This window comes from Aedes aegypti, unplaced genomic scaffold (genome assembly GCF_002204515.2).
Source record: "Aedes aegypti strain LVP_AGWG unplaced genomic scaffold, AaegL5.0 Primary Assembly AGWG_AaegL5_hic_scaff_1270_PBJ_arrow, whole genome shotgun sequence".
Lineage (NCBI taxonomy): Eukaryota > Metazoa > Arthropoda > Insecta > Diptera > Culicidae > Aedes > Aedes aegypti.
In genome coordinates, this window is record NW_018734698.1 from 1 (window position 1) to 26,567 (window position 26,567).

At 37.0% G+C, this 26,567-nt stretch overlaps 1 protein-coding gene and 1 long non-coding RNA gene across 2 annotated transcripts; one reads left to right on the plus strand and one right to left on the minus strand.

Moving 5' to 3' along the window:
- The first annotated feature begins 10,119 nt into the window (after positions 1 to 10,119).
- LOC5564935 (death domain-associated protein 6) lies at positions 10,120 to 26,470 on the plus strand. The gene is made up of 3 exons (XM_001649224.2): positions 10,120 to 10,439; positions 22,360 to 23,642; positions 25,522 to 26,470. Exons 1-3 carry the CDS (start codon positions 10,395 to 10,397, stop codon positions 25,982 to 25,984), a joined length of 1,791 nt encoding a protein of 596 aa, XP_001649274.2. The 5' UTR covers positions 10,120 to 10,394; the 3' UTR covers positions 25,985 to 26,470.
- Positions 21,431 to 21,792, minus strand: LOC110680386. Its single transcript, XR_002502855.1, has 2 exons — positions 21,718 to 21,792; positions 21,431 to 21,636 (listed from the first exon to the last, which is right to left on the minus strand). It is a non-coding gene; the product is annotated as an uncharacterized LOC110680386 (long non-coding RNA).
- Positions 26,471 to 26,567: the final 97 nt, after the last annotated feature.

Below are 26,567 nucleotides of genomic sequence, written 5' to 3' on the forward strand. Positions count from 1 at the left end.
TAGCGAATGTGTGTTTATGACTGATCCCTTTAAATTCTTCGCACTAGTAGCTGAGCTACGGTGCAGAGCGGATGGGGGGTGCGCGTGCGCGTGCAGCGAGAACTCAATTTGTACATTTCTCGTGTATGACGTTGCACTTTTAATGCATTATTATGCTATTATGGGTCATTTATACTTGAATTACATGTGGGATATAGGGATTAATAATCTTGACCCATATTGTAAGCGATGTACATAAAGATGGGCGAGGGAGTCATACAGGGGGAGAGGTCGGTTTTTGAAGAACCATATAGGGGGAAGAGAGGTGTGGCCAATGAACACGATACAAACAAATTTTATTTTATGTTTTTGTATAAATCACGTGATTCATGGATAACCTCTTTTCACACCCTACGCGCATCGTTGTAATGTTGTACTTGTGATGTAACCTCGTATACCTCGCTCGTGATACACAGCACAAGCGAGGTGAAGTCTTAGGTCAATTTCTCAATGCAGTGTGGAAATTCGAGAAAATGTCTAACCCTAAACGACCTTCAATTGGCGGGATTCGAACCCACGATCAACAGTATGGTTCGCAGAATTACCGCTATGGCTGGCATATGATATGATATGTACACGGGAAAAAATTCTGTGGTAAAAATAACTATTTTAGCTGACTACGTCCATTCTTGAAACTACCATGGAAATTCAGACCAATTTACTATGTTTACGGTACACCACAACGGCATTACTGGTACATTTGACAGAAATAATTTACAACAATCTGATTCCAACTACAGACATGGTAAATCAAGCGCATTTCTGGTCTGCTGAAAATTGCCGGTGCGAGCGCTTAAGTTAACCCCCTACACACTTAGAAAATATCACCGACTCCGGTAATTTTTTTACCGAAATATAATCTGCTGAGCGCTCGGTAATGCTTCCGGAAAAGTTAAGAATAACCGAACAATCCGTAATTTGAATCAAAGCGCAGCTGTCAAAATATTACAAATCGTTCGTGAATGGTTACCGAACGATTTGTTAAAATTATTACCGAACGCATTGTTCATATTTGCAGGCCGTCAAAATGGGATAGGATGATTAAAAACAAAATAAGAATGACAGTTCATTCTGATGTTTAATGAAATAATCTAATTTATTCCTAGAACGTTATTTATTCGGTTTGACATGTTTAATTTTTATGTCAATGAAGTGAAACTAACTGGAGGCCACCATCAAACTAAAAGCAAGCTGCAAGTTCAGCGCCATTGAACATCCACTTAATGAAACATCCCAGCTGGACGTTTGCAGCTAGTCGCCCATTATAGTGGACTAAGTTGGTGCCGCCGATTGCGTCTTGGATGGGTCAACTTCCGTCTAGAAAAATAACGATTTGGATTATTCTGTGGGAACACTTATTCGATTGTTTTACCTTGAACGATTCCCGACAGTGCATTTTCCGTTCTAGCAGTTCTTGCTTGCACAAATAAACATGGCGGTGTAAAATCTCAAATTACCATTTGTTCGGTAAAGCACTGTTAGCACTAGGTACCGAAGTGTACGGTAAACTTTTACTGGCTACGGTGATTCTGAACGGTTCGCAAGTTCTTCGGTAAATGAATTGACGATTTCGGCGAAAACAAAACAAACATTCATTGAATTTTCCTTATTGTGACGTGTTTTCGGTACAGCTTGTTTGGAATACCGAAACATCAGTTGAATATTCATTTACAGTTCGTTTTCGGTAACAAATTTTACCGAACAACGAAATGAATCTAAGTGTGTAAAATGGTAGTTTTTTGCCGCACAATTTTTTTGCGTGTAGGAATATTATAATCGCGTAGAACATAGTTTTGCATAATGTGCCTTGCTAGAAAAGTCTATGAAACAAATTTCTTCCTCTAGATAAACCTCATATTTTTTTCAGAGAGTTTTTTTCTAGTGTTACGTTACAACAGGAATCTGCTCCTCAGCTAAGTGTAAGTACTACCACTGTTATTAACCGAGTGGTTTTCTTTTCCAATTGAAAAAACGTAAAGGTTCCTTTCAAACGTGCCTATTCTGCGCGGCGTGTGAGGTGACACGAGTCGAATGAGGTGACAATTGTCGACTCGATCCCATTTGATTTACATTAGTCGTCTCACGTCACTCGCGGTGAGAGCGACTCGTCTCGACTCACACGTCGCGCAGAATAAGCACAAAAATCACAAGCAGCGTTTCCAGAACATTCAATAGAGACTGCCAAAGCAATTTATCTCCTCTTTACACGAAGAAAATTACAAGGAATTATACTGGAGATAACTCAAAACAACAACATAGTAATTCGTTTTAGGATTGCTTCAGGAATGACTTCAAGAATTATTCAAGGAACTTCAACGAAGGTTTTTTTCAAAAAATAATTGGGAGTTTCTTGATCTCCCAATATTCATTTCTGGATTGGTAGAGATAGTCGGATCTCGGGTTTCCAACCCGACGGGTTCGGGTCGAGTTTGAAAGATTTAGGTCAGGGTTTGACTTGGAAAATGTCAGGTTTCGGTCGGGTTTGAGTCGTCTTTGGTGATCATTATGAACAGAGCAACAATCGCCAATAACTTTTATGCTAAATAAGAATTGAAAAAAAAAAACACTCTCAAGCGTACTCCAACGTATGTCAGAAAAGTTTAATTTACTAGTAATTTCAAACTGGGGTTTCAAAAGGAGTTCCTCAAAAATTGCTTTCCGAGTTTATAAACAGAAAATTTTGGGTTTGAGTTTGGAAACGAATTATTATTTCGGGTTTACGTTGGACCCGGGTTTTAAAAAATAGAATCGTGCTTATTCTGCGCGGCGTGTGAGTAGAGACGAGTCGCTCTCACCGCGATTGACGTGAGACGACTTAACGTTAATCAAATGGGAGCGAGTCGACAATTGTCACCTCATTCGACTCGTGTCACCTCACACGCCGCGCAGAATAGGCACGAATATGTCGGGTACGGGTAGGGTTTGGGTTTATAAAATGTGATTCCGGCCAAACCTACCTTCTGGAGTTTCTCCAAAAGATACATTTGAAATACCTCCAGGAAATTTGTCTGGAAATCATCAACAAACAATTTTATTTTTATTTCTCTAGAACACACTTTTGTATTTCCAAGGACTTGTTTAAATATTTCCACAAAAAGTGAGAATTGAGTGAAATTATTGCAAAATTTCTATTGAGAACTTTTCAATTTGTTCCTTTTGGAATTCTTGAAGAAGTTCATGATTTCTTCAGGCATAATTTTTGGAAATGCTAGATGAGTTATTTCTGGAATTTCTTCCTCCAGGAGGGTACCTTCAGGAAGTTTTAAAGAACCTCCTGATCAAAAAAATGCAGAGTTCCAGCATGGAAACCTTCGGATATTCCAAGCGACACCTCTGGGATTTTATGCAATATTCTTTTTGGAATTCTTTTATGGAAATTTGACTACGAATTGATACAGAAATGCGTATAGAGATACTCTCAGGAAACAATCCAGTGATTACTTCCAGGATTGCCTTAAATATTCCTTTAGAGATACCTCCCGGTGCTCCAGCAAGGATTCCTTAAAAAAAATTCTCCAGGATTTTCTAAGAAAAACCCTTCTTTAGTTTTTCATCTGTTCTCTCAAGATCATTACCCTTATTTTATATTTTTTCTACGTTTCATACACAATAATAGAGGGTACATATGGGACATTCCTTAGCCGAGTGGTTAGAGTCCGCGGCTACAAAGCAAAGCCATGCTGAAGGTGTCTGGGTTCGAATCCCGGTCGGTCCACGATCATTTCGTAAAGAAAATATCCTTGACTTCCCTGGACATAGGATATCATCGTACCTGCCACACAATATACGAATGCGAAAATGGCAACTTTGGCAAAGAAAGCTCTCAGTTAATAACAGTGGAAGTGCTCATAAGAACACTACGCTGAAGAAGCAGGCTCTGTCCCAGTGAGGACGTAAATGCTAAGAAGAAGAATAGAGGGTACTTCAAACATTTGCAAGATGACTTGAATAACTTTTTTTTTAATTTTCAGTGGTTTTCAGGTTTTCCTCCAACATTTTGCAAGTACCCTTCTGGATTAAATTTCTGATGCCTCATTGATTCCAAATAGCGTACTTTGGGGCAAGTGTGCCACCCCTGCTTTTTATAAAAAACTACAATATATATTTTTTCTTTGAGCATAACAGTATGTTCGCTTATAGTTCATAATACAATGATTAAATATGATGAAAATTGCTCTATTTTTCACGTATTTACATCGACTTGTGCAAAGACAACCAAATTTGAGTGGATTTTTATATGATTTCGTTGTTTCTAAATAGCATGGTGAAAGGTAAATTATTAACAGATGTTTCTAACGTACTGTACATCGTGGAACTATTCAAATGTGTAAGTTATTGTTTCATTTGAACCAAAAAAGTATTTCGTTTTACATACAAAATCCAGTTTGGTTGAAATGTATACTTATTGGGGCAAGAGTGTCACCTATTTGGTAAACAAAAGTTGTTGGAGTGAAATTTATAAAAATGTAAACATCATCAACAATATCATAATAATAAACCAAAATGAGGCACCAGTAGTAGTTTCTTAAGTATAGTAGGGGAATAACTGACATTTTTGCCCCCCCAAAATGATTTTTTCTCAAAATATTCAACAATAACATGTTTCTCGGCTTATTAAGTACCGTTTTACATATCTACATCAATATTTTACCGTTATTTAGTGCTGATCTAGTTTAATTTTGAACATATTTGTCGTAATATAAGGGCAGTACATATATTGTATTGAATGGAGACGAAAATAATCATTTTAGTTATTCGAATTGAGCAATAGGGAGTTACGCATGTTTTGAACCTTATTTTAAAGCATCCCCTTATTACGGTAAACTTTAAACTATTTGTTAAATTATCGCTTTGTAAGTAATTTTAATGGGAAATAAATAAAATTTTATTACAAGTAGAATTACATGCGATGTTTATACGGTGGCCGTCTTGCCCCATATGGGTGGCACGCTTGCCCCATAGTGTTGAAAAATTGGTTATTTTGGATGGTATTTGAGAGCTCCAAAACTAATACTTTTGAAATTATTTTCTTTTTAAATAGCACAGTGGTTATGAAAAGATGTGAAACTAACATCATGAGGCTAACTGGATTTTATAAGCTTTAGGCTAACTGGATTTTATAAGCTTTAGGCATAGTTAGAGTACAATTTGCTCAAGGTGGTACACTTGCCCCAAATTCCGCTATTGGTCGATTTAAAGCTGAGAAAATTTGACTTGCTTTTAATCAGAACATTTAAACTTTTGAACGCGAGTTTACATTAAGGATGCCTCTAGGAGATTCTACTACAAAAGTTACATTAGAAATTTATCATGATGAATTTGAATCGATGATTTTTTCAATAATTTCAGAGGTTTCTTCAAAGATTACTTAAAAAATCTCTTAGGAATCATTCAAAAGTTTTTAATAATACCATAATAACTTCTGGAGCCTCTCGAAACAAAAATTGTTGATGAATTCTCCAGTAATTTCATTGGGAAATTCTATAGAAGTTGTTTTCCATAGATCAATTTGACATGGATCATTTCGACTCAAGAAAAACCCATCTTTTCATAATGGAAATTTCCTTGACTTCTCTGGGCATACAGTATAATCGTACTTGCCACACGATATACGAATGCGAAAATGGCAACATTGGCAAAGGAAGCTCTCAGCCTCTCAGTTAATAACTGTAGAAGTGCTCATAAGAACACTAAGCTGAGAATCAAGCTCTGTCCCAGTCAGAGGCGCGTCCACGTTCGAAACCATGGGTAGGACAAACGTTGGAAAATATTTTGTGCACATTGAAGCTAAGAAAAATTTTAACCCTATGGAATCCTAGACTGGAAATTTCAAGTTACCGTATTTAAAGGGCTCAAATTCAAAGGGGTGTAAGTGACATTTTGATCGGTTTTGAGTTGAGGAAATTCTTCTGTTTCCAAGCGTTCTAAAGATATTTTCAAGTGACTTATCCGCTCAATAGACTAAATAACATGATTGTTAGAAAACTGGCTTGTTTTTATTTTTTGGCTCTCATACGGAATGAAAAATTTCAGTTAAAGTTCGAAGTAGATTTTCTCAAAACTGAGTTTTTTTTTCACTGACATCCCTTTGCTTCTAACCCCCTCATTTTTACGCCAGACTATGCAAGTGGCTTAAAATAGGAAATTAGAGACCTATTGCCTGAAAAAAAGAGACTTTAAAAGATTCAGAAAGAGGCTGTAAAGAGTCGTAACAGGAACCAAGAAAACAAAACGAAACCTATTAGAATCCAGGAGTTCAGGCAGTACCTTCTTGAAGAGTTTGATTCTTCATAGCATCAGAGCAGGCATTTCAAGATCCAAGATCTTTTTGGAATTACGTGATTTTACCCAGGAATTTCATCTGCAATTTATTAAGATAAAATGTTTAGATGTTACTCCGAAAATTTCCTAAAGAGTTTGACTAGGTAATTTTGTTTTGGATGCCTCAAGAATTCAACCTAGATTTACCCAAAGAAAACCACAGAAACAGAATTTCTTCAGAGACTCATCAGAATTCCTCCTGAAATTCTTTGTGAATTTTTTCAAGAAAGTCTCAATTCCTCTAAGACTTTATCCAATGATTAATCAACCTTTCTAGGGATTTCCTATAAAACTGCCTTTGAGAGTTAATATAAGATTTCTCTAAAGATACCTTCAGCAATTCCCTCAGAGATTTCTTCTAAGGTTTCTTCAGAAATTCCTCCTGTCATACTTATATTTTCTCCAGAAAAATGCCAATGAATTATTTTGGAAGAATAAATCCGTGAAGAACTTCTAAAGAAAATTTTGAAGTTATCTCATATAAAACTAGTGGAAGTATTAAAGTCACTATTAATCACCAATGATCTCTGAAATAACGCCTGAACTCTTGAGTAAGTTGCAGAGGATTTCCTAGATAATTTGCTAAGAGAAACTTAAAAACAAAATCAATCGAGTCTCGGGATAGCACTTTGCAGGATTTTCTAAAGAAATTCCTCGAAAAACATTGGAAACAATCTCTATAGAAGCTTGTGTAGGAATGATCGGAGGAATTATTGGGAAAATTGGTATAGTATTAGCTGGTGTGAAAACTTAAATAAACTTTCAAAAGTTGCATGAGAATTTTTGGGAAAACTTTTTTTTAAATGTTTGGAAAAACTGCAGGAGTAATACTTGGATGAAATGCTGAAGAAATTTTTAAGTAAATAAATGTTTTTTTTTTCGAATTTAGGATTTCTGGGATAAATCGAGGATGTATTCTTGGAGAAATCCACATGAACAGAAGAATTTCTTGCAGGCTTTCTTGGACAAAAAAACCCTCAGCGATTTTTTTTTTTCAAAAATTCGAAAACCTTTGAGGATTTCCTCAATTCTGTAGAAACCTGTGGAAATCTTAGAAAGATCTCCTAGAAATACAACTAGAGAACTCAGTTGAAGAGATAGTGAAAAACATATCTGGTGAAAACTCAATGATAGGAAATTACTGGAGGTAGTCGCAAGGAAACCTGGAGCATATTCTGAAGAAATTCTTCTAAGCATCCTTTGTAAAATAGAATTTCTGGGAAAATTAGTAGATAAATCTCTAGAACAATTTTGAAAGAGATACCTGTAAGAGACCCTAGAAAAATCTAAATAAAAACACTATGAAAATTCCTGAAGCTATTCTTAGATAGAATTCATGAAGAGCCTGTTGGACCCTTTATCCAGCTTTTTACGCTAGCTCGCTATAAACTTTCAATCACCCCTTTTTGACTTTTCTTGTCAACACTATAATATTTTTATGGTTTGGTCAAAGCAAACCTTGCGATGTTGAAAATTTTTCTTGTTGAATTTAGAGAAACGTCATAAAATCTCTTGGTTGCAGGAAATGGAAATCTAAAAAAACTATTTTCCTAATTTTCTATTCAATACTAATGTTTTGCCATTTTAGGTCTACGATTTGCAGACATCATTGGGATTGGGTCTATGCAAATGAGTGTTACAAGAAAAACGACGATGCCAAAGTGATGGCTTTAGGCCTTGAAAGGCCTGTGATTACTATTTCAGAAGATAATTTCGTTTCCTGACCCTTTTTCACATTATTGCTTGTTATGTTGGAGTAAACTACGGAGGAAGTAAAATAATATTTGAAAAAAAAAACTCTTTACAACCCTGTGTCATGTTTGCTACATCCCACACATGGACTGTAAATCCCACGGTGTACAATATTATGTTAATTTTGTATGCAGTGACTAGACCCATTCCACGGTAACCCCGCAGATCGAGAATGCCTAAAGTCATGTAAAAGTGTGTATTTCACTGTACATGCACGTCAAGGTCTGGACGGAGATCAATATTTGATCATCTTTGAAAACCTTTTATATATTTGAAAATGTGCATGTCTTTTTATTTCTTCCCATTCTCTATAAGGGTTACGGGAGGTTATTGAAAATCGTCAGGGTTTCGTTATTATTGGTCACTGCGTTTGTCCAAAAGTTCAATGCTGGCATACAGAATACTCTCCTTTTCAGTTTTTCATCCCTATTTGTTTGGTTCAGTAACGCTTTTCATGAGAAATTGTGGTCTACTGATGCCTAAAATGAAAGGAATAAAGTTTTGTGTAAAATGGAGTAGACATTGCAATATGCACAAAAAACCCGCAGCAGCAAAACAAATCCAGTGAAAACTATTGACATTTCAATCAACAATCTTTAATTATTGCCTACTAAGACTAAACTATAAAATTGATAGGCAAGAAATGTCAAAGTCAAATCACCCCCCGTTGGTTTATAGCTAGCGTAAAAAGCTGGATAGTCTCTGAAATTTCTCTGAAGCATAGTTTAATTTATTTTACAAGCTTTCTGCTGTTTTTTTTTTTTTTTTTTTTGCCAAATCGTGGGTAGGACAATCCTTTGAGTGTCCTACCCAGGTGTTTTTGTGCGTAGTACATGTCCTACCTGTCCTACCCACTTCCCGCGCCACTGGTCCCAGTGAACACGTAATGCCAAGAAGAAGAAGAATAAGAAGTGAAAATATCAACCAAAACTAAAAATAACTTCAAATAACTATTTTGATGATATTAAGAATTCGGTAGAAACAAGTGTTGCAGGCCAGTGAAAAAATGGAAGCAGGATAATCAAACACCGGGTTTTCCGAGGCGTGTTTATTTCACAACGGTCAGAGATACAATGAAAAAAAAGGTAATGATAAAAACAAAAAAAAAAACGCTTTTCATGCAGTCAACGGGTTTGCATCTTCGTTCTCCTACAACAAGGAAAACACATGTTTAAAATTGTTTCTGACCGTTGTTCGAGCGTCGCAACTAATATGTGATAAGTGCGTTGTGTTTATAAAAATCATAAGAATGCAGCGCCTCCCTTGAAAAAAATATATATTTCGAAGCGCGGCGAGTTGAGGCGCGTCGTGAGTGAGTTGTGTGCAGTTCGGTTTGGTGGCGGTGCGACAATAACTTGCATGCACTTGGGGTTGAAGTTTCCTGGATCGGCATCGATTGCGAATTGGACCAGACAAAAATTAAATTTGACAGTTTATTGATTAATTGGAGGGGAAATTATTTCCGAACTGTAAAATTTAAGTTCGGACTCATTTTAACAACGCAATTGAGACAGACCTTAAGTTTTCGCCCTTTTGCAGACTTGTTCCAGAACTATTTTCCTTGTGTTTTGTTCTGAATGCTTGGCACTCATTTTTGCTCTCCGATCAGTGTTCCCAGCAAGCACAGAAACTCGAGAGGAAATCATTCGCGCGATGCGTCTACGCGTGAAGCGGGGCACCGTGTGTTTACTAACCATTCGGCGGCGATAGCACGGCGTGAATCGTGATGTCGCGTGTCTTTCACAAGACTCGTGGATTTATGACTTGAATGACATGGTTGGGTTAGTAAATTTATGAATTAGAATTAAGTATTGCTTTGTTCTTTACTATCGTACATATAATGTGGACCCATCAGATGCAATTAACCTCGGCCTAATCCGTCACTGTCGTAAAATTCCCTCTTTATCTGTATATGTTATTCAGCGCGTATTAAAACAGAGTGAGTGCCTCTGTCCAAAACTCATCCATTCAGCAGCATACAAATGAAAGAAAACAGCAAAATACATTTATATAGCAGGGCATCTTTGTACGGGGAAGGAAGCTATTCTCTATGGTGTTATTACACATTATTGCAGCAGCAATTTTAGTTGATGATGGTGAAGTAGGCGGTGTGTATGTCACCTTAAATCGTGTAAATTTGTGCTAGTGAGACAAGCAGAACCGAAAAAATTCTGCTAGATTTTCGAAAATAGTTAATTTTAATGTCTACACGTCGTCGAATTGCGTCGTATTAGCGTATATGTGATTGGTATTCCGGAGTTGAGAATTTTTTGCTGGACAAGATGGATCCTTCTTCGATAATCGTGCTCGATTCCTCAGACGAAGAGGTAGGTTAGATAGCAAAATGCGATTGGGGGGAAAAAGAATAAATTTCTGTGGGTTTGCATGATCGCGCTTAAACTTCTTCTCGGCTTGCTTTGATGCTGCTGCTGCTGCTGCAGGCGAACGCCAGTGTCATTTTTGGTGGGTGCGTGCGGAGCAAAGTGAGAGCAATGGAAATGTCAGACTTGGAGCTGCGGCTACAGCTAATATTAATGGTTGTTTTCGTTTTTCATTTGGGCAATGTGATCTATCGGGCTAAAACTACAATCTATCAATGAATAGAGGCTCGAATGTGCACGTAAATCAACCGAATTATGTAAGAAAAGTATTACAACTTTAGTAATTGTGGGTTTGAAGGGTTGAGGGCGGGCGCAGGATTTCATTCAGCACATTCAGGAACATAATAGCTGGTGCTTGCTTGTTGATTGATGCGTTCACCTTATGAATTGTTTGTTTGCGAAACCACATAAGTCCATTGTTTACCAAACATTACAGTGATAAATGTTTACATATCGAATAAATTTTGCATGAGTTTTCAAAATGTGTGCATCGTTACTTAGGCTGTCTGTTGTTATTATTATGTTACTATAACACTTGAGTACACTGAAAATAATCCACACGTTTGATCCATATTCTTTTCAACGTGGATCTGTCGTGTCAAAGGTGAAGCAAGGTGAAATAACGTGTAAAACTTGTAATTATGTTAAGGTTTGACTATGGTTCGATAGCAAAGGCTTTTACATACAATTTCAACGTGTTTTACAATTGCGATATCTATCACTAGTAGAACTAGTTTGCCCAACCTGACAAGGACTTACATTTGCCATCCACGCGTGACATGTTTATTGACATGTATTTTTTTGGGAAACCGTGCGCCCGTTATGGGTGCCTGGTATTATAAAATCGAGAAATCGCTAATAAATTCTACAGCAAACTTTTCGAAAATTTGTAAATTAACGTGTTTTACATGTGAATTTCTATTGCCGATAGCGATTAGTTTTACGCCATCGATTGATGTGTTTTACAATTTGTGGAAATTCACATATGAAACACATTGATCGTGCTTGTAGAATGTTTTCAGTAGTAGCCGCGCTGTTGTATTTTGTACACACTGATGGAAAAAGTTCGCTTTTCATAATAACACAAGCTTAATGGTACTGGTGGTGCCATACTGCGCGACAACCGCAAAATTATAGATGAATTTTAATTTCACTTCATCATCGTTCTTCTGTCGATTCTTAAGAGGATCTTGCTTGCGCAGATTTTTTTATTCCCTTGAAAATTCCTAATTATAAATTCCAATATAACATGACTTCACATCGGGCATTACATTTCATCTCAACTTTTTTATCTTATGAGTTATGGATCGAATAACAAGATGTTATCTTAAACCTCTTTGACCGATTTTCCATCTAATTTACAGGCTTATTGTTTTAATCGATGTGACTCAGATCGACTCCATTTAGAAAATAGGGCCCTAACTATAGCATATGTACTAGACTTGTTCATATTTGAAAAAATGTCTGGAAATCTACCGGTCAAGCAATATTCTGAATTCTCATGCTAAGAACAATGTCTCGTCAAATTTCAGCTCATTTCATAAAGATTTCAATATGCTTCAAGTTAAAAATGTGTTTCTGAGCTTATATCAAGGTTTGAAAAATCAAAACTACTTGCTATTACCACTGTTTGAAAGCTAATTCTATTCTGTTAAAGTTTGTCGAACACACGAATAGGATCAAATTGATCAAGATTTGTTCTCCACAGTACCCTGATATCACAGTTTTTATATGGTACAAAAAACACACATTGACATTATTTTTTCAGGGCATAGTCAAAGGGAATAGAATATTGTAAAGCTATAAATTCATTAACCATTAACAGATTACATGTTACCAAAGGCTAACATTATTAAAAATGCCCAAAGATCGAACACTGCATCGCAACCTGATGATAGTTAAATCGCGCATGTCACATGTACCGACGAATGATTGAATTGAACACGTTAGCATTAACAACTACCGTAAAGCTAAACATTACATATACTTTGCAATTGGATTAAATGGACAAATTGATGTGAAGTTTTGCGAAAAAGTTACACGTATTCTCAGTGAGAATCGAACTCACGACTCCCTGATCTCTAGTTAGGGCGCGTTACCACTACGCTATGAGAGGACTCTTGAACGCAGAAGTTAACCTGAATTCGATTTCAGCTCAATAATCACGTCCTTTTTCGCAAAGTGCACCTCTTTCGAAAGAATTAGATGCCCATCCAAACACAACGCTTTCTATTCATATCCAATGTCTAGTCCGAGACCGCATTATTTTTTAGGTATGGAAATAGCACACTACACTATAGCCAGCAACTGTGCTGGCTGAGGTTTCTATTGTGTGGGCTTCCAATGGGTCGCGACGTTCTCAAACGACCGGTTACGGAACATGAGTCCGTTTTTCGATAAATACTTGTTTTTAATTATGAATCGTGGTTTTACGGCTAACCAGCCGAGTGGAAGTTTAACAACTACTGAAAAGCTAAACATTACATATACTTTGCAATTGGATTAAATGGACAAATTGATGTGAAGTTTTGCGAAAAAGTTACACGTCTTCTCAGTGAGAATCGAACTCACGACTCCCTGATCTCTAGTTAGGGCATCTTTGCCCAGTGCTAACGTGTTCATTTTTTATATTCCTCAAAGCTCACGATGGTGCTTTTTGCTCCCCACAGCGGATTTACATATGTGCTTCAGAATTCCCTCTTTTTTACAATTTATCTTCGCAAGATAACTTGTAACTTACAACGGGATTGATTTAAAAATATGCGTAGTTATCATGTCCTGGAAATTGAAAACCCGAAATTTTCATACAGGTATGTGTTTTAGAGAGAACACTTCCTAAAAATAGTGATTTTCAAGAACCTCGAAGCACAAACCTCAACCAAACTATGTTAAAACTTGCTCCAATCATAAAATCGTGTTCGACAAAAGTTCGTAGAATTTAGGTTGGTTTGACTTTATTAACGAGATTTTTAGCCCTGGGCTAGTTCATCTCGGGACCAACGGCTTTACTTCCCTTCCGAAGGAAGTCGTCACTATAACTTTTTACGTCATAAGTGACTATGTCGGGGATGGGATTCGATTCCAGGTCCTCGGCGTGAGAGGCGAGTGTTCTAACCACTACACCGTAGAATTTAATCAACTAGTGTGTAGAGGTATTTTCAATAATTTTTGGTAATTCATGCAGTGGTTATAATTTTTTGAAGCTTGAAATTAGCCCAAAAATACATAATTGATTTGAAGCACATCCAATTTTTCTCCAAATTGATTGAAATTTTGACCAGAAGTTCATTTCAATATGAAAAATCTAAATAATGGTTTACTGGCAGATTTCCCGACATTTTTGAAAATATAAATAGGTCTAATGTGTACCTATTCCAAATAGGGGAATTTACTTATTTTCGTCGTGTACGTGTATCGTGTAAGTCGAGTCTAGTACATAGGATACACACTCTAGTGGAATTAAATGGTATTTATTATCATGTACTTTTTCAGTTGATTGGGGAATTTCGGACTGGTGCAGGTGTATTCGTGATTTTTCGGTGTAATTTCGAATGGAGGTTCGACTCAATCAACCGGAATCTGCAACTCATTATTATATTCGTTCGGAGCTTCATCAACTTCTACAATACTATCCAAAATATCTTCATCCGTCATCAACTCGCAGGAAACGTTTTGATATATTGCGCAATACTCGTTGAAAGATTATGAGGCTTCAAAATCCAACGAGGCTTCTCCAGCTTTCTTGAAACAGTTTTCAATTCGAATGTACGAAGGTACGGTGCTGCCATCTGGGAAAAAATTGCTCGATGCGTGAAGCGTCGAAAATTTTATCCGGTAAGGTATAGGAAGCAACATTTCAAATGCTCACATAACATTAATTGCAATAGTTATTTAAAATCTTTTCAGTGTATGTTGATATACTTTTGATGGGCTACATTATAGGCATATAATTTTGAGTTTTATATTTTTTTCTCAATATTCTGCTGACTCTACAGTTGATCAATAGTCTAACACCGTACACTTAACAGAATTTAATTTAAAAGTGTTTTGAATTTTTTAGAAGCATTCAAAAATTGGCTTCCTATGCTTTGCCATGTAAAATAATCGGAGCTTCACGCATAGGGTCAACTGTGGCAATTACCTTCGTAGACGCGAATAGTTTGTGGTTTGACGCTGACGGCCCAGGCTCTCGATAAAATATTGATAGCGTCCAGAACTGTTATTTCAGAAACAGCCTACAATGATGAAATATCCATATAAATAAAAATGGAATGGTGTTTGTATGTCACGAAATGGCTTGAGAACGGATTATCGGATTTTGAAAAAACTCTTACATTTATGTACCTGAAGTGTTCCGACGTGTTTGTATGTACAAAAAGTACAGGATAATCACTGGCCGGTACGCTGATCATAAGTATGTACTGTGAAAAAGGATAGGACAAGGAACGGTCAGGGAATGATTCCTCTACCAAAATTCCTTGAGCTGTACGCTGCTGAGAAGCAGAGTTGATTTCATAAAGTCGGTAAAGGCCCAAACGCAATGATAGCGGAACGGCAACGGAATGCGGAACCGGTTCGCCAGCATGAATCACATCATCTCGACTGAGCTGTCAACGAATGAAAGTGAGCCAACTGAGTCGACTAGCATGTCATAGTTCGTCCTGGCGAACCGGTTCCGCTTTCCGTTGCCGTTCCGCTTTCATTGCGTTTGGGCCTTAACGCCTGCTGTACAAATCAGGAGCTGACACTTTTCTGTACGGAAAAATGTGCCACTCAATTATTCCGCAAGTAACACTTCGCTCATCTGGATCGGCTGTCAAAATTACTTTGGTAAAAAAGAGAAAATTTACTTCAGCGCATTACGTTTCAGGTGCATACTACGCATAAAAGTTTAAAAAACGAGAATGAACGGAACTGTCATTTTGCATGAGACGTTACAGGGCATTTTTCAATAGCCTACTTGATGGCGAGACGAAGTTTGCCGGGACCACTAGTTATTAATAATAAGAATACGAAGTGATCATGGATAAGTTAGTATTGTTACCGTTTCGTCTTCAATATCTTTCAAAGGACTAAGGTCATCCAAGCCTTCTTATTGCTTTCGTATTGCACTGGTAGGGATTTAATGTTCTTGAAAGATCTAAGTTGAAACAGCCCCGTTTCGTTGGTCTAGCGGCATTTGCATAGTCGCTTATTATACCAGGCAAAACATTTGACATCCAGTCACTAGTCATACCGGTGTCGACATTGGCACTTTCTCCGCACAGTTTTCAGAATGATATTTTTTGTCGTTGCAAAAACTTACTCAGCCATCCAGAGCTTCCCTTGGGGATGCCAAGCTCCTCAGCAAATACACATCCCTTCGCTCGAATGATGGATCCTGACAATGGAACGTGATTTTATCTGGCTTGATTCACGAATTCCTCCATAGATCGCTCCAGTGTATCACTCCCTACCAAACGCAGTCGCTTCTTTCCAAGGTTCTCAGATCCAGAAGATGCTTTTCACTGCCACTTGTCCTTGTTCCTATAAAGCGTTGAGACCGTGCTATACGGTAAGTCGAATGCCTTAGCCACGTATTTGACCTTCCGTCCGTAAATCTCCACCTGATCAATGATCCTTAATCGTTCTGCCACAGTCATCGTTCGTTTGTTGCTTTCAATAATCTCCATTTTATGTTGGGTTTCACGACTCGTACAGAATTTTCAACAGGCCGTTTGATTATTTGTGGGTAAATATGACATTTGATACAAGAGATAACTCAAAACATGAAAATCAATCTACACGGTTAAAAAATAAAATTCTGAAATGAATAAAAACTATACTAAATCCATATTTGGTCCATCCACCCCTTCAAATGCATATCAATACAATAATCATCCAAAGTATAAATGGGTTTTAATATTCATAAAGCTTATTTGGCTTATATTTTCACGCGGTCGTTTGTTTTGATTATCGTGAAAAAAGGCAAAAAGTGAAAAGTAAAACAAACAAATGTACAAAAACGAAATAAGATGATCATAATTTTATTTCGAGAACTCAATAATTTTTAACAATATGACAGAGTTTATTATATTGCTACTGGAATTCCAACGGAGATGTCGCTCTTGCTTACGTATCCGCGTATCCATCGAATTAAACATGCTCCTACTGGTCACGCTGGAATTATGTTCTCAGAAATTCTACCACATCACAGGAGGCGGTGCTGTTCTGCTTGCATAATGTTGGAATCCTTGATTTGTTATGTCTGCACCTACTGATGATCAGGCCAGCCATTTGCAGAAGGTGGAATTCGCTAGAAAAAGTCGGGGAATTCTATTGTATGCACAAAATATGGATATATATATTGAACTTACTAAACGATTTTCCTTCGCATCCGGTTCAGATTTTGATTAACACTTTTATCAGTTCCCTCCTGTCGTTAAGTCATCGGAGCACCTGTTTTTTTCGCTTTTCCACAGAGGCATTTAACTTCCCGTTCCGGGAGGCAAAAATTACTTTTAACTTGCCCTTTTGAATTGAAGTCTTTAGGCCACGGACAAAATAGGAAACAGAAGTTTCGACACTTTTTAGGACAGACCAGAAAAAAAATGCACACGTCCTGACCAAAACTGAAACTGTAAAACAATGAAGTCCCAAGTGTAACAATCACCAGCACAAATGCACGTGAAATAATTATTTCCGCAAATGCATGACATAGTATAAATTTGTATTCCATACAATGAATAAACACTAAAAATGAAAGAGAAATGATATAAAACACACTATTTAGTATTTTCCATTTTCTCCGTGTGTATTAGCAAACTGGTTAAGCAAATTGAAATTGAAAACCTGTTTTTTTCGTAAGCTGAATTGAATGGTAGCAAATTATACAAATTCTCCCGTCGAATGAAACTTATCGGACGTCAATTGATCATATCAATTGTTCAAGACAGACGGTACAAATCCCATCAGTGCATGAGATTTAAGGGTAGTCATGTGTTCAAATGTTCATTATAACTTAACTGTTGAGTCGATCAATACTATTTTTATGTCACGATGCAGCTCAAAGTAAGGGGTTTGCTACTGTATCTAAGTGTTCCTATTTCGGCTCACGGCAAACAGATTTTATGACAAACATACTGAAGAATGCATTATTTCGAATTTCGTTATTTATCGTGATACTTTTTTTATCCTCAAATTACCACTACAACAGCAATAAAGAAGGCTGTAGGTATATTATAATTATCAGCTTTGTTTTTTTTATGTAGGTGCGTTCTGAAAATTGCGCGTTAGAAGTAGCTTCCATTTCAACGAACTGCGAACGAAGCGTGAGGCAAAGTAATACGACCGACGCGAACGATGTCTGGCAGGTAACTGGCCATGATCAGAGTCTATGAATGGAGAGTTGCGCGAAGGCTGAAACCAAGTCTACCTATTGAACCGTCAAATCATCAACCTATTGAGCAACATAAACAAACACGTTTTGGGACGAGAAAAGTATTGTTATCGTGACGAAATAAAAAAAATGCTACGGTTTAACTTACGGTGTGATACGATGATGTAACAAAATAATTGCTCTTTAGAGCCTATAATTTGTGAATGAACCTCCGTCTTGTTACATGTAATGTAACGGTAATGTAAGTAATTTATCCTCCATCAGTGGAAATATATAACTCCGTTTACAAAATTTGATAGTTTGAAAACTATATATTAGTTATTCAACCCAGATTTAAGCTACAAATGCGGCTGTTTTCGGTCAATTCCCAGAGAGCAAACGGCTAAGAGAAATTCACTGTCTCAGTTGCTCGTCGCGCGGAAACCGAAAAAGATCAAAATTTTGAGTTCATGCTGTTTGTCGTATGTGTTGTTGCAATTCTCTATTAAACATTTCATTGTTATTACTTTATAATTACAAAACAAGAGATCAATTTCAATTTAATTCTTTGCGACTTTGTAAAAAAACAAACATTCGAATTGAGAGTGCATTTGAGTGAAGTCACTGGAAAGCGCGCACTGTAAAATAGGTGGCCAGAATAATTTATTGATTTGTGACTGGGGGGGAACCTGTTGCCAGTTCTTTTTGCACAACTCTCCATTCATAGACTCTGGCCTTGATGACTTCTCAGGGGGTCCGCGAAGCAATTGTTAATAAGTGTCGTTTCTAATGAGAAATCTTTTACCTCGCTTTTTTGCAAGAGATCATTATTAGTAGAGTTATTATTAGAGAATTATTTACGGGATTGAAGAAATTCGCAATTCTTCACTGTTCCATCTCAAACAATCAACAGAATTTTTTTATGAGATTTTCGACAGACATCCAACAAGATTGTTTAGGAGTTTTTTTTTTGCAAAATCTTGTTTCAACCTCCGAAGAGAAACGTTTCTTGAAAAAATTTTTTTTTTAAATATTGAAAGCTGCTTCCAAAAAGAAAGCTTGATTGATTCCTTTACTATCTGAGGAACATTTCTTGGCAAGAACTTCGCGGATTCTGGTGAAACATTTGTAACATTCGACAAAAGTTGGCATTGAGTAAATTGAATACCAAGTGTGCATTGCATGGCAGTGTGGGAGGAAACTAAAATTTCTAAAAATTACCCTGAGCTCAAATCGCATATAGTCTGAAAATAATTCTGATAGAAATTGCATTGCTGCTACATTACAAGACTCATGTATAATCTCAATGTGACTGTTATGTGATTACAATTTCCAAAATGAATTTGAGCAAAATATTTTTTAAATTCCTGTAAAGATTCTTAGTGGACCATGTGAACACCAGTTGATATTGGAAGAATTCTTGCATTATCTGTGATGAATTACTGACGACACATTTGGGTGTGTCTGCCAAGGATATCTGTTGTTTCATAATTTTTCGTTTCGATACCATCCACTTTCAGGGGTCCGCGGAATGTTGGTTAAACTTCTAAGGGGAGTAGTTTCAAAAAGGCTGAGCACCACTGCTTTATGACTTTTTATTCGCCTTTTATCATATAGCTTATTAGTGTGCATGTGTTTGTGTGTGTAAAATCTAAGCTAAGTATTAATAAGGTCAATTTGATTTGTAAATTGAAAGTTATGGGGATTCTTTCCTTCTGTGATCCATCATGGCCATCCTTAAGTATAGGCTTACCAGATGAAAATTGTGAAAAGGACGACATTTCGCGTGACTGGCTTTGAAAAAGGAGGACATCGATTTTTTCCACACGTTCACGTTTACGTTCTTGTGACTGGTGGCTATAGAATATGTTTCATAAAATATTGTCCTAGGATTGAAATCATGGCCTTATGTTAAGTGAGCTGACGCAGATGCCATTGGTTCTTCTCCAACATCCCGAATGTCAGCAACCCGCAATCTGATTTTCAGCACATTAAACTCAATATCCCAAAATTGACCACACCACAAATAATATTCATTATTCCTAATTCTTACGGCTTGGATCTTGAACAGGGTTTACTTAAGACAGAAATGTTTGAATATTTGAACAAATAGAGTAGGAAGTTATATGAATGGATTTCGGATATTAACTTCGTTCGTTCTATAAAGGAGGACATGTCCTCCCAAGGGATACCATCTGGTAAGCCTAGCCTTAACCAACTTATTTGTACCAAATGTATCATGTACAAAACACATAAGGGGCGGTCTATTAATTACGTAAGACAATTTTCGGGGTTTTTCAACCCCCCCTCCCCCATGGTAAGTTTTTTTGTATGAAAATTAAAAATAAATTGTATGGCGCGTAAGAAATCGCAAATTTAAGCAATGTACACGTCGAAAAAATGTTAAAAACGTGATTCATTTTAAAACAATTTTAGAAGACAGGTCGTGATTCTTCTGAATTAATTTTCTCAAAACCGTATGGAAGTTACTTACGTCGATTTGAAAAAGTAATCGAGATTTGTTCCGGTTGTACGTGATGACAATGACTTTCCCCATACAAAATGAAACGAGAAAACTTCTGCTGATCAACTGTGGACAAGAGTAAAGCAGCTAATCCATTGAAATTCTATAAAAATACTTTTCAATGCTGACCCAAATATTTATCATATGAGTAAGGTCCCTTGATTTTTGGAGATGTCCGGTCTACTTTTATAAATCGTTTTTGCTCCACATCGCTCATTAGATTCTAGATCATATTCTGAGTGTCCTCTACAAATATGAGCTCATTTGGATGAAAACAAAGATTGCAAAAGCCCTTAAAAGTTAGTAGGTATGGGAATTACTATGGAATATGCAAGCAATTCATTCATTTGTTCATAGTGTTTGCCCACGTACTTTTAAAGGTTAGAGCAACGTTGAAATTATTAGATGCATTCGTTAGCTTTCATATTGCCAAAGACCATTTTCAAAACGAAATGACCGATTGAATGAATTACTTATTTGTCCCAAAGTAATCCCCATACAAACTTTGAAGGACTTGTGCAGTTATAGTTTTTATCTAAATGAGCTCAAATTGTAAGAGGAAACTTAGAGTTTGATCTGGAATCGAATAAGTGGTGTGAAGTGATAACGATTTTTTGAACCACTCTATCAAGCAGGGTCCAAGTCTGAAGTCCGTCTCGGTACGCCATTATGAGTAACATTATAATACGCCATTAACGTACCTATTCCAGATGCAAAAAAAAAAAAAACATAAGTGCCCGACATCATTCAGCCTACACTGAGAGCAGCATTGCAGTAAAAATTACCATGTTGATGGTTTAAATTAAATACATCGCACCACTTGATTTGTGCAGACTACGTTACACATTCATCTCAAACGGGATGTGTGGTCTTTTTTACCATGCCGACGATATTCGAAGCATCAGTTAAAACTACCATGCTACATGGTAATATTGAAAACGAATTATTGTCATTTTTTTTACCATGCGATGCGTTTAAAAAGACAGCTATCGGATAGTAAATTTGAATACTCTTTATATTTATTCCTATTTTTTTTAAATCAATATACCTATTCCATTACTAAAATCATAATCGTTTATTTAATAATAATGTCTATAATAATTTATTGTTCTTTAATCCATAAAAAGCGAATCTTAGATATGAAGACGCGGCGCTTGTAGTGGAGTCCTGTAATGAATTTAATGTCCGTATTTGCTTTCACCGATCTCTGATCCACTATTATGGCGGCTAATTCAACTTATGCTCCACATCGCTCGAGTTATCTGTTGAAAAAAAAAATGTGCACGATTAATATTCCGTCAATTTACAAAAAGTAACAAATCGATGATTAGTAGAATACTCACCAAGAAACATAGTATAAATTAATCTTAATTATAATTTGGATAACTTAATTGGGCCTTGAAATTGAATGGTATCATCTGCAACATGAAAAGAAGTTGTTGAGCGAATTGTTTGTTTTGTATATTAAATTTCAATATTTCTTACCAACTCGAGATCAACAGCAACATGGGTACAATATTATGAAAAATAAACAAAACTTTATTCAATATTACCCCCAAAACACTGAAAAAAATACTTTTTCTGTCCACACTTGTGTTAACTTTTCACAAGCTGACAGAGAAAAACAGCCATGTTGATGGGGGCATTATTACTACGCTTTTGTTGTTCAAATTACCATGCACATGGTAAAAATGATAACATTGCTCATTAAAAATTACGGATCTTGTGTTTATCTCCAATACATGACAATAGTGCACTTGACTGCACATGGTAGTAAATTTTATCCATTGCTGGCATAGTAATTTCAACAACATTTCAGTAATTATAAAGACAAACACATTAAATTTCAACATAATTCTGAATAGTAATTTTAAGAACCATGAAGTGGTTGTAGTTACTCCAACATTAATTTCAGTGTACGCAATGCAATTTTTGGTAGATAGAACATTAATATAACCATAAATTTTACTATTATTCTATTTTAGTCTGGAGAACCGAAGCGTCGTAAGGTGCTCCCTCAAACCCCGGCAGGACTTAATGGTGGTGCCCATACGTTGAACAAGAATCCCGAACCTAACAAAATCCGGCGCATCAAGCCAATAACCATTGCCACCAATCTCAGCAAGGAAGCGGAAAATAACAATCGGACACCGGTCAATGAAAACTTTGCCGTTATCAGCTTCTCCGATGAATGGGAAAAGGATCACCTGAAGTACCAACAGATAATAAAGGAACATGAACAGCAAAGACAACGGATGCAGGTCAAGAAAAAATCGCCAGTTTCTGCACTTGCGGAAGAAGAACACAACTATCGGAAAACAGCAACACCAGGAAGCAGCAGTACCGCAGATTCACACTCCACTAGTCGATCTTCCGAAAAAAGAGAGAAGCGAAGTAGCAATGTGGATAAAAATCCTATTGGTAAAGAGTTTGCGGAACTGCTAGAAGCGTGTAGGAAAGCAGATTCATCCAAAGAGATGGAATTGCTGATTCAGAAGAAACTAATCAAGTACTACGAATGCGTCCATCCAGATTATATCAATTCCAAGAGCTTCAAGAAAACGCTAGCTTCAGTCACACAGGACGTTAATGAGCATCCTGAGTTGGTATATCTAAAGCTGGCTAGCATCGTGGAAGAGTTAAATATCCGTCGAAAGTCCAGAAATTCGGTAATGACTAACGAAAACGTGACCACCACTGGAAGTGAAAAGAAGGACAATCAGATAAGAAGATTGAACCGCGCCCTATACATACTGAAGAAGCGAATAGCCAAGTTGGAAGAGATGGAGGTGGATTTTGACGAGGGTATAAATTCTTCGTACATGATGGAGGAACGTTACAAGAAGCGAGCCTTTGAAATTTACGAGAAGATCTGTGATATAACTGGAGAAAGCAAACACGCACATCGTATCACGCGGAAGCCGATTAAATTCGATGGAACACACTATACTGAGTTTAACCGGACAATTCAGACGTTCGTCAACAGGACGAACACCTTTCCGGATTTTTTCGACGTGCTGAAATGCTTGCAGCACTGTAACACACAGTACGGGTACAGGATGCGGCGGGAAGAAATGACAAAGATTGCCCAGGATGCGTTCATCAAGATTGGCAAGCTGCTACAAAAACGACGCAAGACTGATCTGTACGAGATGGTGTCTTACTACAGTGGAACGGACAAGGACCCGGCAGTGGTAGACAAGGGATTGCATGAGAAACTGGAGGAGAATAAGAAGCACTATGGGAAAATCGGAGACATTATCGACAAGTAAGTGATGAGTAGCTTATTCTTGCTAAAATAACTATTTATAACAAATGTTAAAATCTGGCATGCTCGAAAGCTCTTGACGAGTATGTAAAGAAACTGCATTCGATTGGTCCACTCAGTACTTACAGTTTAAACTTCTTAGGCAGCGTCCATTTATTACGTAACGCTAAAATTGAAAATTTTCGACCCCTTCCTTCCCCTCCGTAACGCTTTTTGTATGAAATTTTTTAAATTTTTGTATGAGCCGTAACACTTGAGCCTACTTTCCCCTCCCCCTAGAGCGTTACGTAATTTGTGGATGGAGCCTTATGAGAAGTCCTCGATTTTTGAAAATTCTTGTAAGACTGCTATAACTCAGACATTTCTTCGACGTTTCCTCCATAATAACTAGAGACAATGGAAATTTGCGATAAAATTTTTGAAATTTCGCGTTTGACCAAGGCGATCAAACCAACATATCGCGGCTTTGTTTCGGTCCCATAGATTTGACTATATTTTACATAAAATAACATGTTTGTTGTTAAAATGTGATGATAATTTTTATATCACATTTGCCATTCTAAATTGGAAACAAAACAAGTAAGTTAGAAAGACGCCCAACTTAAACTAAACGATAAAAACATTTTTGATGGAACCTGGGCTCTAAAATGAATAAACCATTTTCATGAGTCAAAATCTGGAATCACTGCGATTCTGCGAAATTCTCAAAATTTAACTTATTTCGCGGCGTTTCACGTTTTTTTTCTGAATTTCGCGGCGAAGGCCAAATTTCGCGGCATCCGCGAAATCGTGAATTTCCATTGTTCCTAATAATAACATGTATTTGTTTGCCCTTTTGGAGGAAGGGAATTCCGACTATCTTCTTCTTCTTCTTGGTATTACACTGGAACAGAACCTGCTTCTCAGCGTAGTGTTCTCATGAGCACTTCCACAGTTATTAACTGAGAGCTTTCTTTGTCAAAGTTGCCATTTTCGCATTCGTATATTGTGTGGCAGGTACGATGATATGATACTCTATGCCCAGGGAAGTCAAGGAAATTTCCATTACGAAAAGATCCTGACCGACCGGGATTCGAACCCAGACACCTTCAGCATATCTTTGCTTTGTAGCCGCGGACTCGTAACTACTCGGGTAAGGAATTACGACTATACCTAGCTTAAATGTGTGCATACGATGGATTTCTTCCAAGTCGAGTCTAGTACACGACACTGAAGGATACAAACTCTAGTGGAATTGAATGGTATAGTACTAAATTTTCATTTATTTAAAGATATTGCACTTATTGCTGTTTGTGTGTTGAAAAGCTAATCCAGACATACAATTTTATTTTTGCAAACTTAGCTCCTATGTTTATTGTTTCCAAAAACATGTTACAGACCCATGAGTCTCTGAAATGACCATCGACTCATGAAATATAAATGCTTTGTGAAGCTGCTTGAAGGAACCATCGTACCCTAATTCAGCGCATTTGGTCCAAAAATTGTCAAAATTTATGAAAATTTTCCCAGCTGCCTGTTATCAATAATTTCCAGTTTCTTAGAAAGTTTTAAAATGCGCGGAATTAGGGTCTTAGATGCGCTGAATTACGACGGTAATCATGAAATTTTGTATTTAGTATGGTTCCATGAGTCGATATCGAGTCATGGAATACCGACTCATGTGGGTTTTTACTGTATTGTGAAGAGATCGTCGAAGAAATTCCTGAGTTATTGCAATTTTAGTAAGCCAAGAATTGTCAAAAATCGAGGGGTCTTCAAAAACGGTTTCAACTATAAGTAGTAGTATTTTGAAAACTCAATTGTAAATAGTGGGTCAATCTCAGCAAGAATTCAGGTTGTAAAAAGATGCCCATTGATTTATGTTCATTTTATATTACAGATTCGCCAGGGTGCAAGACAACGATACGGACGAGGAAGGTGAGCCTAGCCATAGTTCAAAGCCATCTAGTAGCAAGGCAGAGACGGTCGTTAGTAGTAAGGATACAACAGGTGATTCCAAAGAAAGCAACGTTCCTGCATCATCTTCTACGATAAGTCAGTTTGATACGTCCTCCGAAGACCCTCCAGTGGTGGTCGATCGATCTAGTTCTACTGCTGAAACCACAGAAAAAGAAAACGAAACGAGCAGTGTGGATAGTAAAGTCAATGCCGAAGAAAGTGGAGGTGACGATCTTGCTGCTAAAACTCCTGCTGGGGAAGCTTTAGAGGACGACGTCGATGACGACGATGATGAGGAAGAAGACGAAGAAGATGAGATGTTGATCAAAGAGAACGTGAAGCCCGATACATTCGATGATATTGATATATCAGACGACGAGGAACTGAATGTGCCTGCGTCTTAGCATATAACGTTGGCTACCAGTTGGTAAGGCACGGGATTATTGTAAATATGCGTCCGGAATCTGGACACACACACACAAGTCGCTTTAACGAGTAAGATATTTATAAGATACGTTTATATAGTTTCTTATCATTCATGCGGATAAACTGGTAGCATAGTCGAAAGCTATTTTGATTTCAACCCGCGATTTTAATCGAAACATACTAGTTGTCATACCCACAGCTAAATTTAGGCTATATTTGTACAATAATTTCGATCTCCAAAGTTTCCAACGCAATCAACAAAAGGGTAATTATGTGTCATCATCGTCGTATCTGTTGTTGCATTGTTTTACGTTGGTAATTGACCGTTTCGATCTAGCAATATGTTTCTAAGAAATCATTGAGCCAAGCTAATCAATCACCACAAACGGATTAATGTAAAAAACAAATCACAAGTCAAATGTACATAGTGAAGTCAATAAACTGCTAATATTTTGCATAAAATACTTAATTTTTATTCAATCGCGCCGAATAATTTATTTTTCATGCTTAGTGTCATAAAGGCGTATCTACAGTGATCGATTTCTCTAATCCGTTTTGACA